The sequence below is a fragment of the Acinonyx jubatus genome, chromosome C1 (assembly GCF_027475565.1).
Source record: "Acinonyx jubatus isolate Ajub_Pintada_27869175 chromosome C1, VMU_Ajub_asm_v1.0, whole genome shotgun sequence".
In the NCBI taxonomy this organism is placed as follows: Eukaryota; Metazoa; Chordata; class Mammalia; order Carnivora; family Felidae; genus Acinonyx; species Acinonyx jubatus.
The window spans coordinates 202,803,892-202,824,836 of NC_069381.1; the positions used below are offsets into that span (position 1 = coordinate 202,803,892).

At 46.7% G+C, this 20,945-nt stretch overlaps 1 protein-coding gene across 6 annotated transcripts in view; it reads left to right on the plus strand.

The window, feature by feature from the left end:
• The window catches only part of SGPP2 (sphingosine-1-phosphate phosphatase 2), a 111,838-nt gene that overhangs the window by 36,822 nt on the left and 54,071 nt on the right, over positions 1–20,945 (plus strand). For all 6 annotated transcript variants that reach the window (XM_027049518.2, XM_027049533.2, XM_027049527.2 and 3 more), the window contains one exon: positions 9,209–9,367. In XM_027049518.2, coding sequence (XP_026905319.1) covers positions 9,209–9,367 — 159 coding nt within the window. The remainder of the gene's footprint in view (positions 1–9,208; positions 9,368–20,945) is intronic.

Here is a 20,945-nt window from a genome sequence, read left to right on the forward strand (position 1 = left end):
ACCCACTAGCCATCGGTGAGATCACCCAACTTGTCATTCTATCTGGATGTCAGGACGAGAGAAGAAACCCTTGCTCATTCTCGTTTCTTCTGTTTCCCCTTCAACGGACACGGCCAGTCCTTCTCAGGCTTCCTAAGTAATCGTCATGTAATTGTCTTTATAGGTTGGAAAGTCTTGATTCCTGAAAATAGTAATAATAAGGGCAATTCATTAAAAGGACTGGGAGCCTATTAGCAAAGAGATGTGACTCTAGGAAATCATGTGGCTACCTGACTGTGGGAGCAGCGTGACTCCACCCCAGTTTAAGTTCAGCACTGCTAATTAATGGTATTTTCTCATAAAGTTTAAGAAATCAAAAAATGAAAGAATTAAAGCAGGGCTTCTTCTCACTGTTTCCGACCCAAGATTTGTTCTAGTCTTGTTGGAGTAGATCACATTAGGCTCTTGTCTGAAACTGTTTCAGGGACTGTCGGTGCCTCCCTAAATCCCAAACCATCATGTTCCAGTGCACTTTGGGGTTTTTTACTAAGAGGTCTCTCTCTCTCTCTCTCTCTCTCTCTCTCTTTTTAAAAAATATTTATTTATTTTTGAGAGAAAGAGAAACAGAGCATGAGCAGGGGAGGGGCAGAAAGAGAGGGAGACACAGGATCTGAAGCAGGCTCCAGGCTCTGAGCTCTCGGGACAGAGCCCGACACGGGGCTCGAACTCACGGACCACGAGATCATGACCTGAGCCAAAGGCAGCCGCTCAACAGACTGAGCCACCCAGATGCCCCTAAGAGGTCTCTAACCCTCAGACCCTAGAGGAACCGGCTCACCTCCCAAGGCGGGGCCCAGCTCAAAGGGGTGTTCCGTGAAGAGCAACCCCCAACACACACATGCCCCCTTTGTATTACATTATCTGGCTTTAATTTTATCATATTGCTAACTGAAATAATCTTACTTATTGTTAACCTTCCATCACTGCAGTGCAAACAATGAACCAATGATCGACACAGACATGACCTCTGTTTAGAAAAGATTTGCCATTTTCAATTTCCCTTGATTTTATTTTTAAGTCATCTCTCTACCCAGCATGGGGCTCAAACTTACAACCTTGAGATCAAAAGTTGAATGCTCCACCACCTGCCATAGCCCGGTGCCCCTTCAATTTTCTTTTTAAAGGTTGGGCATTGCTTGGTTTGCGCTTGGTGGATGAACATGATAGTGTCTTATAATAGCCTGGGGGGCCTGGGTGGCTCAGTCGGTTGAACGTCCAACTTCAGCTCAGGTCATGATCTCGTGCCTTGTGAGTTCGAGCCCCGCGTCGGGCTCTGTGCCGACAGCTCGGAGCCTGGAACCTGCTTCGGATTCTGTGTCTCCCTCTCTCTCTGCCCCTCCCATGCTGGTGCTCTGTCTCTGTCTCTCAAAAATAAATAAACATTAGAAAAAATAAAATAAGTAGCTTGAGGGAGTGTTTATTTTATAAATATTCCTGCAGTGTGCAATGGCACGTCCACCAAAGCCTAGTCTTTCAGAGAGAAGTAGCAGGACCAAAACCTTGCAAATTACAGATTCTATTGAAAGAAGAGTCACTGGGGCGCCTGGGTGGCGGTTGAGCGGCTGACTACGAGCTCAGGTCATGATCTCACTGTCTGTGAGTTCGAGCCCCGCTCTGTCCTGAGAGCTCAGAGCCTGGAGCCTGCTTCTGATTCTGTGTCTCCCTCTCTCTCTGCCCCTTCCCTGCTTGCTCTCTGTCTCTCTCAAAAATAATAAACAATAAAAAATTTTTAAAAAAAAGAAAGAAGAGACACCAAGTTCTGTGAATTTGCCCTTCTCAATCTCTGGGCTCTAGATTAGAAATTCTGGCTGAATAGATGCAAGGTAGAGTTTTCATCCTGCATCTGTTGCCTTTTGGGACATTTGTCCCAACCACAGAAGGTACTTTTCCGGGGAGGCCCCGGTCTCCGTAAATGGCTAATTATCTGGACACCATAGGCTGATAGCCCTCTTCTCCCACAATCCCAAGCACAAAAAGGTATCGCCTGTCTCAAAAAATGATCGTGGCCAAGCTTGTGCCCAATGTGGCAACCCTCAGAAATGGGTGAGGGTGAGCGTGCAGGTTGAACACGTGCACGCAAACGCAGACGTAACTCGAGGTGACAGAGAATTTCCCCAGTTGGGCTTAAAAAAAAATCAGAACTTCCTCCCAAACCATCAGTCTTAACGGGATATGGCATACTTTCTTCTTAGTTTTTACCTTTCCTTAAGTTCGAAAGAAAGAAAGAAAGAAAGAAAGAAAGAAAGAAGAGAGAGAAAGAGACAGAGAGAGAGAAAGAGAGAAAGAAAAAGAGAAAGAGAAAGAGAGAGAAAGAGAGAGAAAGAAAGAGAGAGAGAGAAAGAAAGAAGGAAGGAAAAAAAGAAAGAAAGAAAAAGGAAAAGAAAAGAAAAGAAAAGAAAAGAAAAGAAAAGAAAAGAAAAGAAAAGAAAAGAAAAGAAAAAAAAGAAAAGAAAGCAAGCTGGGGCGCCCGGGTGGCTCAGTCGGTTGGGGGTCGGACTCTTGATCTCAGCTCGGGTCAAGATCTCATGGTTTGTGAGTTCAAGCCCCGTGTCGGGCTCTGCGCTGACAGTGTGGAGCTGCTTGGGATTCTCTCTCCTCTCTCTCTCTCTCTCTGTTCCTATCCCTCTTTCTCTCTCTCTCTCAAAACAAATAAAAATAAAAACCTTAAAAAAATAAAGCAAACTGCTGCCTCCCTATTAACAGAGAACATAAGGACAGACGCCCCTGCCTACGGAGGTCAGAGAACCTTGTTTTCGAGCCGGGATTCCGCAGGGTGCTAACAGTGGCACAAACATTCCCTTTAAGGAAATAAGGTTTGTCATCCAGGAATTTATGCAAACCCTTCTCGATAAAGGCAAGGAGCCCAAGATGGCTGCCTTCTTTCCGCATTATCAGGTGGTTATTTGATCCTGCTGCTACTTCGGTGGGGCATCTCTTACACCTGTCTTCCTTTTAGTCCTTCCTGCCATCGAGGTGCCTGTCTGGGCTCAGATCCTGTGTTCAGACCCTACTGGAGGGTCGTCCATGGATTTTGCTAACTGTCCCCTTCTGGTTTGCCACCAGCATTTTGACCTGTTGCTTTGATCACGCTATCCTATGCTCCTAAACTCCCATTGAGACTTCCTCTAACAGGGAGGATTAACTCTGAGAGCTTGACTTTTTTTTTTTAATGTTTATTTATTCTTGACAGCGAGAGCTCAAGCAGGGGAGGGACAGAGGGGGGAGGGGGGACTGAGGATCCTGAGAGGGCTCTGCGCTGACAGTTTAGAGCCCAACACGGGGCTCGATCTATGACCTGAGCCAAAGTCGGACGCTCAACCGACTGAGCCACCCAGGCGCCCCTTGACTTTTGGCTTTAAAAGCTCTTCAGGGGGCTGACCTTTCTACTCAAAGCGTGGTCCGAGGCTTGACAACTTGGCAACATACGGATCACCTGGGAGATCGGTGGCCCGCACAGCATCCCCCCCCCCCTCCCCAGGTGATCCTTCAAAAGCTGCACTTTAACAAGGTGCCCCAGGTGACCTGCATGTGTTTCTGAGAAATCTTGGTGGCTACATCCTCGTCCGTGGCTGGCAGCTCTTTTGTGTTCCTGCCCGGCTCTGCAAGGACTGCTTTGCACGCTCCGTCAGCGCTCCTGATTTATTTAATCTTGCCGGCGTCGCTGAGTGGTAAATACTGTTATTATTCCCATTTGCAGAAGGGGAAACTGAGGCCCTGGGAGATCGCGTCATTGGTGTGAGACTATTCAGGTAGCGTGTGGGGGAGCAGCTGGGATTCGCTGGGAGACCTTTTCCTCCGGAGCCCGTGTTCGTGGCCCCCAGACATTGGGCCTTTCCCTCTCCCTGGCCTGTTGTCACAGGCCATCTGCTCTGCGTTCAGTGGCTTCTTCCTCCTTAGTCTGTAAAACTTCTCTAAAGCAAGGCCATGGTGAAGGGAGTGCTGCTGTTCTGTGTGTATTATAAAAGAGCTTTGGGTCTTAAACTTTTTTTTTTTTTACATTTATTTAATGTTTTTATTTTTGAAGGGGAGCGAGAGACAGAGCATGAGTGAGGGACGAACAGAGAGAGAGGGAGACACCGAATCCGAAGCAGGCTCCAGGCTCTGAGCTGTCAGCACAGAGCCTGACGTGGGGCTCAAACTCACAAACCGCAAGATACGAGCTGAGCTGAAGTCGGACGCTTAATCGACTGAGCCACCCAGGTGCCCCTAGGTGTATTTATTTTTTGACCGAGAGAGTGCAAGCATGAGCTAGGGAGGGGTAGAGAGAGAGGGAGACACAGAATCCGAAGCAGGCTCCAGGCTCTGAGCTGTCGGCACCCCAACGCGGGGCTCAAACTCACGAGCCGTGAGATCATGACCTGGGCTGAAGTCAGATGCTTAACAGACTGAGCCACGCAGGCGCCCCTGGGTCTTAAACTTATTTTTTTTTTAACGTTTATTCATTTTTGAGAGAGAGAGAGAGAGAGACAGCGAGCATGAGTGGGGGAGGGGCAGAGAGAGAGAGGGAGACACAGAATCTGAAACAGCCTCCAGGCTCTGAGCTGTCAGCACAGACAGGGGCTCGAACTCACAAACTGAGAGATCATGACCTGAGCCGAAGCCGGATGCTCAACCGACTGAGCCACCCAGGCGCCCCTTAAACTTATTTTTAAGGAAGGCCGTGCCATCCCCCACGTAGATTTGATCCCCCTTAGCCCTAGACGGTGAATTTCCTATTGCTTCCATTTAAAGTGCACAGCCGAACACCATCGCCCCAGAGGCGAATTCCTGTGGGCTCTGTCTCAAACTTGACCTTTGGAAAACGCATTTACAGCTCAGATCTGAAAAAAACCAACAGAGATAAGGAAAACGACCTTGCAAGGACATTGGTGCAGAGTTTATCAAATCCTTTCAAGACCTCGAGGTCGGAATACCTATCTAGCCCCGGTACTCGAGGCCCAAGGTTAATTACAGAAAGCTACGCGAGGTCTGACCGAAATTAAGGTCCGTGGTTTTCAAACTGACTCTGACCTATTTCAAGGAGACATTCCAGAAAAAGGCTTGGGGCTTGAGGGTGGGCTGGCCTGAAAATAGGGGTTCCCTAGACTTCCCCTCACTTTCAACCAGTTAGTACAGACTTTCTTATTTTATATAATAGGCGCTGGGATAACTTTCCCCATCTATTTTTGTGTGTGTGTGTGTGTATATTAAAAAGCAGCTGAAATAATCAGACTCCATCCTTTTCAGCAGAGGCCCCTGAGGTGCAGAAAGGTGCACTGACTTCCCCAAGGTCACTTATTGTTTGGCTAAAAGCTACTCCTTGTATCCCTCCTCCTTTGAAAGCTCAAAAGCCGGGCCCTCTGCCAAGTCTGTTCAGTGTTCGCTCCTCTGCCCTCTGGGTCAGCCCTGATTCTATTCAGTGGTGCTGACCTGGCTATATTTCCTTGGCGTTCAGGGCTCCTCTGTGCGTGTTTGGAAAACAAAACACCGTTCAGGTGTTCCCGGGGCGGCGCTGAGTCCAGAAGTCGTGTATCTGCTTGAACTTTCAGGAGAATAAGGCCACAAATAAAACACACAGAGGAGACTCTCCATGACATTTTTGCAGTTAATAATAACGGGTATGTGGTCGTTTCCATCTCACCGTTCCTGTTCGCTAGAAACTTCTTCATCTGGCTTTGCGACAGATAGACTGAGAAGTATTTTATTTCTAAAAGTGGTTCTCCACCCGCCTAAGTGTTCAATGCCTTTATGATCTTTTGCCTAAAAAACTTAGCTGCTAATCCCCGCTGCCTCGGTTCACGCCCCAGAGACACTGCCCACAGCCTGGCCTGTCAGCGCCCATGTGTGGCTGGTTCTACAGAAATATAGAAGCAGAGTTCTGGGACCTGGTTTCCTATCTCCCAGCTTTTACTCCTCTCTCTGCCCCTGGCTCTATACCATTTCTATTTCTAACCCCTGTTTCTTCTCCCTCTAATTGTTCCCGATGGGACCAACACTGGAATTCTTGTTATTTCCAAAGAGATACTGAAGTCATCTGCTCTGAGATCTCCTGCAAGGGAAACGTAGTTTCTTGTTCTGAAAAGACAAGCACCCGATTGTTTTATTTAGGTACCTATAATTACCGAGAATTTGGACGAAGATATTGGCTCTCATGCTACTTAATTACATATTCAGAGATGTTATCTAAAAAATCCTTTGGGCGTCCTATATATACGCGGATATTTTTAGTTTCACTTTTGCTTCTTCTGTCCCTGAGAAGAGTTAGAGAATATCTAGCTCTCCTCCAAAAAAAGAGAATCCCCAAGAGCTTGTAAAAAGCAAGTCTGAAGGTATTAATTAGTAATCTGCAGCACTAAAAAGTGGTTTGCTATCCTCCCTGACAGTCTTTCAATTATTTACTAGGATTAAGATCTTGAACTTGGTCTCAGGTAAACCTCTAGGGTAGGGAAATGGTTGTCACCGCGTGTTTCTAATGTCCTATAACATTTGAGTACGGTGCAGTGACACGAGGGAGGAGTTTGACCCTTTTCAGAGTTTGGGAAATTTCTCCCTGTAAAGCCTCCAGCAGGACTCCTTGCTGGGTATACTGGTAGCTGGTGGGTTAAAATAACTAATCTTTATGGACAAAGGGGCTTTTCACAGGCTTTGCCTCAAGGGCGGGCCTGCAGGATGGATGTTTATCAAACAGAAGCTGCAGAGATTAATCCTAGCATCCGAGAGAAGTTTTGTCATTTGTCACTATTTTATTGGTCCTTGTCCTGCAAATCCAGCCATAATATCTCGGCAGAGAGGTGAAACTATGCTCTTCCTCATTTAATTCGTTTTGAGCATTGTCGTCTTTCCTACTTAGGACGGATCTATTTCCACTCTGACTTGATTTTACATTTAGAAGTAAAGCCTGTCCCTGGAGAGAGATGAATTTTGAGCTTACAACCTGTGCTTGCCCCTGACCGGTGACTTTCTCCAGGGCCACTGCAGGGTACTTTTTGGCTTGAGGCTGAATGTTTGAGCTTCCCATGACTGGAGCTGAGAGCAGGTGTCAACTTCCCCCTGAGTCCTGTACCTGGGGGGACGTAGAGGTGCTGGGATTAAATCAGGAACCTTTTAGGAGAGAGGAGTGTGTACTTGGCAGGCAGCCAACATTGTCAAGTCCAGTTAACATTCTCACAATTTCCAAGGTCATCTTTTTATTATTATTATTATTATTCCTAAAGTGTAAAAGTAATCTTGGCTTTTTGCAAGGCCTCAAACAGTTTGGTCCTTTACAAATTCATTCCCCCGAACAGTACTCTTTGGCGCCCCCCACAGGAGCTCCTTGCAGCCAGGTACCACGCCTGGCTCTTCTAAATATTCTTGGCACTCAGCACAGGTTCTGGGTCTGTCGTAGGCACATTTCTTTGCAGAATAAACGTGTGCCACTTATTCTCCGAATTCTCCCAGGACTTAAGGACCCTGGACTTTGTGTAAAACAAAGCAAAGCCAAAGAAAGGGGCCACCTTCTCCCCCTTTCTCAGTGTTGGCATTTTGCTTTGATTTTATTTATAGGCTATGCCAACTATAAATAGCATTAAAACTGATTTTTGAGGGGGGTTTATTTAACAGGGTGACAATGTTTTTGTTAACTTGTTACTGATATTAATTTAAGGGCATTTGTCATATTTTAAAATAGGTTGTCTGCCTATTCCTATTTTAACCTACCCTTAAGTCCTTTTTTTTTTTCCACCTGCCTATGGCAGGGATAAGAGGAAGGGAAAGGGTGACAGAAAATAGAATTGCATTTTAGCAGCCCCTGCGTGCACTTGATGTGTTTCTTAAACCATCTCCATACTGCATTGACTGTCCTAGTTCCATTTTAAAGATAACCTGGGGCACCTGGTTAAGCGTCCGACTTTGGCTCAGGTCACGATGTCCCGGTGGTGAGTTCGAGCCCCATCTTGGGCTCAGTGCTGACAGCTCAGAGCCTGGAGCCTGCTTCCGATTCTGCCTTTAACCTCTTCTCTCTGCCCCTCCCTTGCTTGTGTGCTCGCTCTCTCGCTCACTCTCCCTCTCTGAAATAATAAATGAATAAACTTTAAAAAATAGAAATTAAAGGTAAACTAAAAAGACACACTGGCAAGTGATTTTTCCAAAGTCTCTGTATTGGTTATCCACGGCTGCTGCCACAAGTTACTCCGAGTTTAGTGGCTTAAAATAAAGTTATTCTCTTACAGCTGTGGAGGTCGGAAGTCCAAAATGCTTCTTATTCGGACGAAATCAAGGCGTCACAGGGGCTACATTGCTTCTGGAAGCTCAAGGGGAGAATCTGCTCCCTTATTTCTCCAGCTTCCAGAAGGTGCCCTGCGCTGACTCGTGGTCCCTCGCCCCATCTTCAGATGACACTCCCCTTGACTTCCTGCCTCCCCCCTCCTATTTCGTAAGGATCCTTGTGACCACACTGAGCCCAACCAGATAATCTCTCCATCTCAACATCATTACTTATACCTGCAAGGTCCTTTTTTGCCGTGTAAAGCAGCAAATTCACAGATCCCTTGGGGTGTGGAAATCATTGGGGACGTTATTCCAGCCCCCACAGTCCTAGCCCCAGAGCATATCCTAATATACCGAACTCCGTACAGAGTTCACCTTCCGTACGTGCACAGAAACAACGTTTTCGGCTCTTTCGTTCGCCCTCTCCTGATATCCTGTCTTGGATGTTACTTAATTTTATGAAGAACTAACATCTGTGTTTGTGTGGACAAATCGGGGCTGATAGATGTTCAACAATGAACCCTGATAGCAGTGATACTGTAATTGCTGAGCGATTACCTACAATTGCCGAGCAAAATACATACAATTCATAGAGGAAGCACCTTGGCAGTTGAATTCCTGGGGAGTTTTAGAGGTTTTTTGTTTTTTTTTTTTTAATTTTTTTTTTTAACGTTTATTTATTTTTGAGACAGAGAGAGACAGAGCATGAACGGGGGAGGGGCAGAGAGAGAGGGAGACACAGAATCGGAAGCAGGCTCCAGGCTCTGAGCCGTCAGCCCAGAGCCCGACGCGGGGCTCGGACCCACGGACCAGGAGACCGTGACCTGAGCCGAAGTCGGACGCTCAACCGACTGAGCCACCCAGGCATCCCGAGAGGTTTTTAAAACTAGCCTTGCGGTGACCTGTTGGATGAACTCAGAGCCTTCTCACTTTTGTCTTCTAGGCTTCTGTACAGAAGTACATTGTGAAGAATTATTTCTACTATTACCTATTCAGATTCTCAGCCGCTTTGGGTCAAGAAGTGTTCTACATCACCTTTCTTCCATTCACTCACTGGAATATTGATCCTTATTTATCCAGAAGACTGGTCATCATATGGGTTGTAAGTATCCTTATTACCTTCTAACCACTGCTACTCCCACAACCGTGACCTGCTTTGGCATTCAAGGACGTTGTGTATATGTTCTTTAAAAAAAAAAAAAAATCGCTTAGAGTTGAATTTTCAGGTGGTTTACTTTGGAAAAGTAACAGGACAAATTAAAAAGCTATGAACACAACTTGTTTTATTTGCAAACAGCAAGCAAACCCATGGTTCATGTACGTTGTCATACACCCCCATTTGGGCGAATAAAACGGGAAGAGAGAGATGATGTGATGTGCAGAGAAGAAAGGACATTTCTGGGAGCCCTTGTAGGGGCAGGAAATGCAACCTCCCAAGAGGCCAATTTTAGTACAATTTGGCCCAAAACTGGAAACTAGAAGCTGTTAACTAATAATTGCAAGGGGTCTCAGGAGACCATCTAGTGCCCAGAACTAGGGGCCTGGCATGTGGGCGGACTCTGTGAGTCACTACTTGAACATGGTGATGCTTAGCGACTAGTTCGTGAAGGGGAAGGAGTCTTAATGATCGATCGGTTGGAAGGTCAGGTGGTTTCACTGGAGGGAGGGTCAGGGCAAGGTCACCAGCACGGCAGCTGTTTCCCCCGACTCAAGGTTCTGCACTGAAAACAGAGGTTCAGAAGCAGTTGGCTCTGTGAACGGAGTCTGGGTTCTTGGTGCGGCTCTGCTCCGAGAAGCTGTGTGATCTTAAGCAAGTGACTGCACCACGCTGGGCTTTATTTTTCTCCTCTGTAGACCAAGTGAGATTGGCCTCGGTCAGAAGCCATAATCTCACATATCCTTTAAGGCAGGGAAAGGGAAGTGAAACAGTGATACCCCGAATGGGGAGAGTGGGGAGGGTGGTGTGGGTGGTGTGGGTGTCAGGGAGGGGTCACCGTGCGGCCACGAGGGACACGGGGCAGCGGCCGCCCGTAGGGCCACCTGTGGCTGCCATGAGGCAAAACCGGCTGGAGTTGCCAGATTTGTTTTTCATGGGAAGCCTCCCATTTTCTTAAATGTAGGCTTACATCTTTAAAACAATGTATGTCCGCTGAACAAAGAATCCTTGATGTCCACGCGTACGGGGCTTGGTTTGAAGCCTCTAGCCTAAGGAACCACTGAGGTCTCCAGGGCTATGGTTACGATTATTTGGCCCCAAATTCCTCCTGACTTTTTTTTTTTCCCTCCCTTACACTCGAAAACACAAGCCACTGGTTCCTTTCCCCATCCCTGTCTCCCAACCAGCTGAATCCGAAATCTAGCTCCTCTATGAGAATCTGATCTGAGAATCTGCAAAAGCATATATGCATCTTGCAAAAGGGGAACCTTAGCGGAACTGTGCATCTCTCTTTCTGCCTCTCCCTTCCCTACCTGCAGAGCAGTGCAACCCTGGGGCAACTGGGAGGCGGGGAGAGCAGATGGGGGCAGGGAGCATTCCCGAAATGCACGAAAGGTGCATGGTGCATTTATTTTCTGGATATGATTATCAGTGTTCCAACATTCATAGTGGTTGAGTGAAGCAAATGATGCAAAATCACTTCTGGTAATTTTTCAAGTGTACTGGACTGATTGTACTCCGGGCCAGCTGCTTCCCCAATGAGGGTAGACCACTTTTCCTGAGGGGCCGGGAGGATCTTGACACCTGATGGTAGTTAGGGGACTTTCTGATTGTCGTCTTGGTTATTTTTCACTGTGGAGACCTCATTGCCAAGTGCTCAAAGGATTTCCCGTGTGAGATAGAATTACCAGCCTTTTGCTGGACAGAGAGCTGATAAAATCTTTGCTCCTTTGAGGAGCAGGTTGTCCTGGGCTTTGGCGACCTGTCACTTGCTTTTAGAAATGGGTGCATGGTCACATGCAAGGCACCCGTGCTCGGGCTTCCATATCTGGGTGGTCAGCTGGGTCCTCAAGGCACCGTGCGAGGTTCCTAGCTCCTGGTGTGGACAGTGGAGCCCATCCCAGGAGAGATAGATGGAGACAGAGAGATGGAAGGGGAAGGGCAGAAACTGGGGGCAGGGGAGGAGGGAAAGGGGGTGGAGAGGGAGGAGAGGAGGGGGAGAGAGGCCCAGAGAGAGACCCAGGGAGGAGAAGAGGTCCAGAGAGAGACCAAGAGACAGAGAGGCCCAGAGACAGAGAGAGGGAGAGAGACCGAGAAAGACACAGAGAGAGAAACAGACAGAAGCCCTGAGAGAAACGCAGATTGAGAGAGATTGCAAGGTGGTAGGGGGAGCTCTGTGCTGGCTGCAGAGATAATAATGAGATGGTTTTGGCTCCAGTGGGGAAGGCCGGAAGGGAAGGGGAATCCCCACAGTGGGGGGGGGGGGGGGCGGCGGGGTTGGGAGGGAGGGAAGGGTGGAGCACAGTGATGTGCTCCTGGATAATGAGCTTCCACCGAGGGGGCCTCTCCCGCATAGGGATATCCTAAATCAGGGGCCGGGTCTCAGGGAGCCTGGAGGAAGTGAAGTTAATTACCTAGGGGCGGAGCTTGGAGCCTCCTAGCTTTAAACATCTGATCTCGCCCCAAATCCTTTGGAAGGCAGCTGCGTTCAGGAGGGCCAAACCTGTTGTCAGATTTTTCCACTCGGTCAACAGTTGTCATTGGATGAAGTCTCAACAGGTTTTATTGCATTTAAAAATCATTTGTTATAGTGGGAGTGACTCATACTGTCAGAGGTAGCCGAGCAGGATGTGCGGTTAGATGACGTGCTTCCTCGTCACAATTATAACTGTGCCCCCACCCCACACACACACATTGTACATCTTTTATTGCTTTTATTGGCATCCGTGTTTATTAGCTTATTTGATTTCATAACAATGGGTTAGTATCAGTTGCATCATTTTATAGGCTGGGATAATAATACTTCCGATAACAATTAGCCCTAGCCTATGCTGAACCCTCAGCGAATGTGGCCACTCACTGGGATATTGCTTTACATATTTTTATCTCATTCAATCCTGCCAGCGATCCTGAGACGTGGTTACTGCCAGCCCATTTTACAGATCTGGAACTGATGTCTACAAAGGTTAAATCGCTCACCCAGGATCGCGTGGGGTTAAGTGGGTTTGATCCAGGCTCCCAGGGCCTCCTCCTGTGCTGGAGGCAGACACTGCTGTCGCTTCTTAGAACACGCTCCTTTTTTTTTTTTTTTTTTAAGAAATGTTAAAGCTGAGGCTTTAAGCATGAAAACGCCTTGCCCAGTTACCTTCGATTGCACATTTGCTAGGATTGTGCTTCAAGTGTGCCCATATGGCATTTACTAACTATATTCTATTTAAGTGTCTTTGATATAACTTTGTTGACAAGCGAAAGATCTTTTATCCCAGAAAATGTAGACAAGCCTTTGCAGTTAGCCGAAAAAATGTCAATCCCGTCATCCTTTCCCTCTTCTAGTCACTTATCAGGGTTTTTGACCTGGCATTGGATTTCACTGAACAGAGAAGCCTGTGAATGGATTATCTAAGATGTGCTAGATCGTGCTTTACAAAGAGTCACCATCCAGAGTGATCATCCTGTCTCTTGACTTCCTTTTTGGTGTGGGGCAGGCCCATCAAAAAATAAAAACTTTACAATAGTATTGCAGGGGCGCCTGGGCGGCTCAGTCTGTTAGGTGTCTGACTTCGGCTCAGGTCATGATCTCACGGTTCATGAGTTCGAGCCCCGCGTCGGGCTCTGTGCTGACAGCTCAGAGCCTGGAGCCTGCTTCGGAGTCTGTGTCTCCCTCTCTCTGCGCCCCCCCCCCCCACTCATGCTCTGTCTCTCTGTCTCTCAAAAATAAGTAAACATTAAAAAAAAATAGTATTGCTGCATCTTAAAAAGGTTGGAAGCCGTGATACGGCATGGTGGTCGGCTTTGTAACAGGAGGCAAAATTTCACTTCTTTGCAAAAGCAAGTTTTTCTCCATTTAGTGAATAGCATTGCAAATATTGTTACCACAGTTGATCCTTGGAAAGCTTTGTTTTTTCTCGTTCTTAGGATATTTTACTTACTTATATATCTCTTTTCACAGCTATTTCATGGCAATTCAGAATGAGCTGCAAGAAAAAAAATGGGAAAAGCAAAATTAGGGGGAAATACAGATAGAACAGGAGATTAAGGCCTCGTCTGAAGTTCAATGTAGCCTGTTGCTTCAAAGTTGAGCCACAGATTGGCCTTTGAACTTTGTCGTGAGCAAACCAAAATGAAATGAAATTACATCCACTAGGAAATAATCAGCTTATTCCTAAGGGAGCAAATCTTTTCCTGACACATAGAATCATTAAGCTTAGGGATGCCCGTGGCTAAATTATTTTCCTAGAAATATTGTTTCGTATCAGTACCCCCTAACACCTGTGTGAGTACCCATTTTGACTCTTCCTCATAAACTTTGTGTGTTCTCACTTTTTAATCACTGGCAATTTCACCAATGAAAAATGGCCTCTCATTTAGTTTTCATATATTTTTAGTGAAGATGAAAGCATTTTTCAAATTTCCGTCGGCCATTTGTATGAACTCTTCTGTGCCTTCTTAGGGTGCCTCTTGAGTAGTTTTTAAGTGGGCTTTGATTTTTTTGATTTTTTTTTTTCCACCAGTTATAAAATGATACTGAACCATTGATTTTCCATGAATCAGAGGCAGTGTGTCTTTATAAGATTTTTAGAAGTTTGGGACTTTGAGAAATGATGTTGAACTCTATGGTATCATTAACAGTGACTTAAGAAAGTCCTTTAAAATTGAATTTCCGTGCTTTTGTGCTGGGTGTGCAGTTGGGGCACAGACTTTAGCACTCCCTCTTGTCTTACCCTTCGTGACCACCCTGTGGCCCCTTTCAGGTATTTGAACTTGAGATTCCGATTTTCAGGCACCTAATCTTTCTGGCCTATGGTCTCTCTGGCCATAAACAGCTTACTCTTTGGGCAACCAGTCCCTAGAAAACCTGGCTGTGCTGCCTGAATCCAATAAAGTGAAAATTTGTCTTGAGTTCTCCCTTGTGTTTTTTTTCTCATCGGTAAACATTTGCCTTTTCTACCTAACGTCGAAAGATCGCATCTGAAAGATTCTTACCTAACTGATTTTTTTTTTTTAAGTTTATTTATTTAGGTAGAGAGAGCACACGCGCAAGTGGGGAGAGGGGCAGAGAGAGAATCCCAAGCAGGCTCCCTGCTGTCAGTGCAGAGCCCAACGTGGGGCTCGATCCCAGGAACTGTGAGATCATGACCTGAGCTGAAATCAAGGGTCGGATGCTTAACCGGCTGAGCTGCCCCAGCATCCCTAAGTGTGATTATTTTAAAGTTTTTGTTATTGTATCCAAACCGTTCTTACAGCTTTTCTGGTTGTTGCTTCTGAGTGTTGTCAGGCACAGTTAATCCCTCTTCTAATAATTCATGGCTTTTGTTTTTTGGGCTGGGGATAGACGGTTAATTGGGGCACAGAGCCATGGGCCAGGTTGGAACATCAAGGCTTGGGTGTCATCCAAGCAGTGATACCTGCTCAAGGCACCTCATGATTCTGGCCTGCAGCATCCCAGCTCTAACAAGAAAGGACTCCGCTAGACGATCCCTAGAGGCTTGAAATGTGGTCACGAGTCTTCTTTGTATGTTCCCTGTATGACACTTAGAAGAGGTTCGTCTGTGGCATGGAGTCAGAAAGAAAGGAACCAAAGTTGGGCCAGATTACATTAAAACACACACACACAAAAGGCACGCCCTCTCTTTTGCAGACTGAATGCTAATGTGCCTTTACTAATTTCGCCTTGTGTGGTGAATCCCCTCAATATTAGACAGTACAACTGAAATCCATATCCAATCCACTGCTAAATAATAGATTGCCTGCCATTTGTGTTCAATGTGATTGAAGAGACACTTTAAAGGAAAATGCTTAATTGCCTGGTGACTATAATTGCCAGGCCCTTCTGTTCCTACTCTCCCAAGTCTGATGAACTCACGTTGGAGAGTTCAAGTTTAAAATGATGGATTACCCCTGGCTTACATTCTGATTGTTGAAATCTAACTAGCGGATATCTACAGTACACAGCAGACCCCAAATTTACACTTAAACTGTGCCTATGACCTAGACAGTGTCCAATGGCTGTAGAATCTAGAGTATTATTTTATAAAACTGACCCGTAAATTGGCTAAGAGGCAAACTTCGTGATAAGCTACCTGTCAGAATGGGGTGCTGTCTCTGGATGTGGGCAGGCGGCCGTCTGGCTGTCCCACAGGGGAGTCAGAAGGAGAAGGGAAAAGCCTTCCCAGTCCCTGTAATTTACCCCCCTAGTCTGGGGTCAATTTTAGTGCCACAAGATGACTTTAAATGTGATTAGCTCCTAATCCTCTGTTTAAACTACTACCACGATTCACTTCAAAAGACTGCCCTGCTCGTTAAATTGGTTCTTGCCCGAGATTAATGAGTCTTGAAAAGTATCCAACACTGGCCGGATTGTAACCCGCGCTCACTTGCACTGAATGAAGTAGAATTAGGCGGCGGAGTTTGTGCCCCCGATTCTCTGAAGTAGAATCTTGTAATTGAGTCTTAGTTAAATATTAAGTAAATGTCTCTAGGGGGTTGTTATGCAAACTGTACTGGTTTCGTTTTGAAAGACAAGAAGGATATATTTTGGTTTTAGTCTGGGCTCAAAAAAAAAGCCTTAAACTGGACTCCTAGGGTCGAAAGGATAGACTTCAGCCTCTCCCATGTGTCACCACCATTACCTGAAAGATGGTCCTCCCCTTCTCTTGTATGATGACGACTGGAAAATGTGCCCACAACCCTATCTGTCCGGCCACCCCACCCCCAGTACTGTCCCTACTCCCAGCCCTCCCTAAAGGCTGCAGTGCTGGGTTTGGGTTTGGTTTGTTTTTGTTTGTGTCTTTGTTTAAGTTTATTGAGAGAGAGAGAGAGAGAGAGAGAGAGAGCAGGGGAGGGGAAGGGAGAAAGAGAGAATCCCAAACAGGCTTCTGCCCTGGAGCCTGACTCAGGGCTCAAACCCCCAACCCTTGAGATCACGAACTGAGCCGAAACCAATTCAGATGCTTGACCGACTGAGCCACCCAGGCGCCCCAGGTTTGCTTTGGTTTTGCTTGAGCAGAATTGTATCCTCCCAAAGAGCAGCCGCCACTCCCAAGTATCACTTCTAAATGCATCACTTAACTCCTCATGGTTGTGCAATTGGTTTATAGCTTTGCGAACTATGAAGTTGTTTGAAAGCCCAGGGGCCTGCAGGGGGGACACCTTTATGGAGCTTCTAAAATGATGCAAAATATTAAAGATTTCATAGAGTTTGGGGTGCAGTCAGTCCTTGTCTTCTGCCTTTGGGTTTATGGTAGCCTTTTAAGTCTCATGGTAAAAAAAAAAAAAAAAAAACAGGTAACATTTGCGAAGTCCTCTACAGACCAGGAAACAAGCAGCAGCCAGGCAGGGAGGAGGGTAAGGCATTCAGTTTCTCTGAATCCACTGTGGGGGATGGCGGCTGTGGTGGCCCACTGTCCCCCACTGTCCGCAGCCATCGGACAGACAGGGGGAGGGCGGTTGGGGGGTTGGGAGGGGCTGGGGCGCTCAGTCCCTGTGGGTCTTTACAAACCACCCTTCTGGACTGGACTTTGTCCCAGATTCCCTCCCATTCACTTGTAAAACAAAAGACAATGAGGTAATCAATAGACCATGGGGGGGGGGGGTCTTTTAGATAAAATTTTCAAATAATATCTTCACAAGTCTAGTATTTTTTTCCTACCAATCGATTCCATTTGCAAAGCTGCATGCTTGAATGGGTCTGCTTTACTAAGCCTCCCTTCCATGCCAAATGCTTTACATTCGAGAACCCCATTTCACAGGGGGCAAAAGCGAGGCCCAAGCGTTAAGGGACTTACCCAGGGGACGGCAACCAGCGAGTAGCATAGGGAGTGATCACACCTGATTCTGTCGCCCAGCGCCCATGGGTCCTTCTCATCTAGCTTAAAATGGCTGCACTTTACCCACCCCCCCCCCGCCGCCATCTAATTCCTCAGAAATGTGCGTGGCCTGTGAAGTTGGAATGTTTCATTCCAACTCATTGGAATGAGTTGTCTCATTCCAATTCTCATTCTTGTTGTGCAAGAGCCCTCTATGCACAACAGCTACCTCATGGATTTCCCAAACATTTGTCCCTCACTTCTCTGTTCTGTGGTCCCTGTGAGTAACCCTCACTCGTCAAGCTGTGTGCCCCAGACTTGTTACATGTGCCCGGGGGGCAGGAGCCTGGGACGGTGGAGAAGGGCTTTGGTACCTTTGTCTCAGGGCTGGATGCCTGAAGATGGCCGCCTGCTAACCCTGCCATGCCTAGGCCCATGCTCCACTCCACCTCCTCCTATTTGGCAAAGTAGCCTAGTAGAAAAGGACGAGCGAGGAAAAGAGTAGGCCTTTGTGTCATTAGGAGGTGGGGATTTGACCTGAAGGGGACTGTCCTTGCCTGAGACCTCCTGGGGAAGGCATTTTTCTAGTCCCTGGGCCTTTGCTTCCAAGGCTTCTGGTCACTGGGAGCCTACCTCCGCCCTGCATCCCGGCCCACCCGGCCCTGCCACAGGAGGACGAAGAACCTGACTTCCTCAGTAGGTCTCTTGTAGCTTTTGAGGATCCGGAAGTGTCCCCTGAGCTGCGAATGGAGAAGAAAAGGCCTTGAGCAGTTAAGTGCTCTGCCAGTTCACAGCTCGAGAGGTCCTTTATTTAGGCCTCTGGAATTTTCTGGAAGCTTGAGAACTACTAGACAAACCCAGTCTTACTAACCAAATGGCTGTCATCTGTCCTCCTCCCTGTCCTTTTACCAGTGCAGCACAGGGGTGGGGGAGGGGTGGCTTCCCCAGAGAAGCCTTTTGTGGCCTCTTCTCCCCAGGGCAGACAGCAGGGGAGGCCTCTTTAGTCAGAGGCCCCGCTGCCACCAACACTAGTCAAGCCTTTTGCTCTGGTGGCCTCAGTGGGCACGCACGGTAGCCGGGAGGCACTAGGCCTGCTTGGAGTTGGGCCTCGGTCATCTAAGGGCTAATCTGGGAAACTGAGGCTTGCTGGCTCAACCGACTCCCGGGGTACCAGCCCCCGTGTCCAGTCCACCTGCTGGTGTCCGAGCCCCAGCACTGCCCTTGCCGGGCTGGGTCCAGCTCACGTGCTCTTACTTCCTCTGTGAGGCCAGTGAATATACCACTTTCAAGGAGCCACAGTGTAACTGCTTAAGAGCAAACAACATTCTAGAATTCAAAAGTGCAAGGCCACGTGTGGCTATGCGGGCACAGCCTGAGGATTTTCAGGTGAGCGTGGCCTCTGTGCCAGCTTTCAAGACCATGATAACTGTAAGTGCAGCCATAGCCATCATTTATGGAGTCCTGACTCCCAGACAGGAAGCAGTGGACTTTACAAACATCACTGAGTGCAGTATAGGCGCTATTATTATTCTCATCTCAAGGGCAAGGAAGCAGCTTGAGAAGGTCAGCCAAGCTGACGTAGGCAATAGGAAACACAGGATTTCAACCTAGGACTGTCTGATCCCAGAATCCTGGCCATGAACCACCGTTCAGGAATTACGTTCAATGTACTCCTGCTTTTTTGCATCTTAAATGTGCTCGATTAATTTTATTTTTCACTTGATAAGTAGTGAACCACATTAATACAAAAACCAAGAAAATAAGAAAAAGTTCCCTAAATTCTACCTCATTTATTGATTTGAGGGTAGTTCGCCTTTTCCATCTATCTCCTGGCCTGTCTACACAACATTGGATCACCATATACGGTTTTTATGCTGCCTTGTGATAAATGGTGTCGTAGGAGATTAAACAGGACTCCCAAGTTCATGCGTGAATGCGTAAGAAAAAGAGGGAAGTAGGGTCAAGATGACTCATGAAACTTTTAGCCTAAAAGGAATAACTGAATCAAAGAATCGGAGAACCAAAGTGCTTGGGGCGCGTCAGTCGCTCAGTTGGTTAAGCGTCCAACTTTGGCTCAGGTCCTGATATTGCAGTTTGTGGGTTCAAACCCCACATCGGGCTCTGTGCTCACAGCTCAGAGCCCAGAGCCTGCTTCTGATTCTGTGTCTCCCTCTCTCTCTGCCCTTCCCTTGCTCAGGCTCTGTCTCTCTCTCTCTCTCTCTCTCAAAAATAAACATTTAAAAAAAAGGGGGGGGGAAGGGAACCTTAAGAGTTAGGAGACTTGAATTTTAATTCAAGTCTACTTTGTTCCCTCTCTATTTAACACAGTGTATGTTTCAGTGGTAGGAGTGGAAGCCTTCCTAGGGGGCATGGCAAGGCCCGAATGGACTCAGAGATGTGCAACCAATCATAGTCCAGAGCTTACTAATAACTACCCAAATGACATTTCTTTCGGGTCCTCAGTTTGACTGTCTATGAAATACGGGGTTGAACCAATTGAACATAGGACCCGTCTTATTTTAAGAGTTTTACAACTATAAAAATATTGATGGTGATGTCTTTGAGGATATGCAGTCTTTAATCATATGTTCTGACTTCAACAATGCATCTGGCCCTATAAAATTTCCCTGGAATGACCCAACCCCCCGCCCCCACCGCCCCATACCTTGACTGGGTTGGCTCATGTCACTTTTTCTTGGTGTCCACCCTAAAGAGCAACAGTGGTTCCCTGTGAAAAGTGTCCTTAAGGAGATAGTTGGACCCTCCCCAAGTCTGAGTTGCTAGGAATCATTTGGCCTTGCAGATTCAAGCCAGGGGGGCAGATGGAAGCACTGAGGATTCAGCACTCCTCCTAGTTCAGGCCCAAGTGCAATGGCAAACATCAAGCCCACGAGTCTTCCTCTGAGCTTCTGTGTGTGTGTGTGTGTGTGTGTGTGTGTGTGTGTGTGTGTGTGTGTGTGTGTGTGTGTACACATATAAATTCATTGTATTGCATATGCTCAGATTTAACTAGAAAAAGATGTTCGTTTTTTTGTTCCTTTTAAAATTAAATTTCTTCTGGCATTCACAGGCACTGAAATCAGAAGGGAAAAATGTTTTGTTCAACTTGAAAATGTTTTTCAAATACATAGCAGTTTGACTTTGGAGTCTGGGAAATGACATCCTGGAGGTTTTTCCAAAAACTAACTTGGAAATTAGCAAGTTATGAGAAGCAGTAAACTCGCTTGTTTTTAAACGAACACTGCTACACAAATAAAAGCTAAATGAGGGAAATAAGGGAGCTGATTTCTTTTATGAGGCCATAACAGAAGGTTCAGTCAAAGGAGAAAATGAAACTCTGGGTTTAATACGAACACTACAATTGATTACACACCGGTATCTGGGTTGCCGGTGGGAAGTGAGCCCAGCCCAGCCTGACCACGCCCCCATCAGGGCTTCTTAAATGACAGCTTCCTGAAATAAATCAAGGTTGAGCAATTTTCAGTGTTTGTCTACATAATTGGGGAAAACATTTAGCTAGAAAGAATGGACACAAGGGGACAGACGGAAAGTCTCCATTTTTCTCTAGCCAACAAGGATCACAGTGTGCATGTTTAATTAGAATTCATTAAAAAAAAAAAAAAAAAGATGGGGCTCATTCACTTGGGTAAGCATTCCAAAGAAGCTGAATGTTCTTTGAGGCTCTTGCCTAGTGGGGGCTGGATTCAGAAATGAAAACC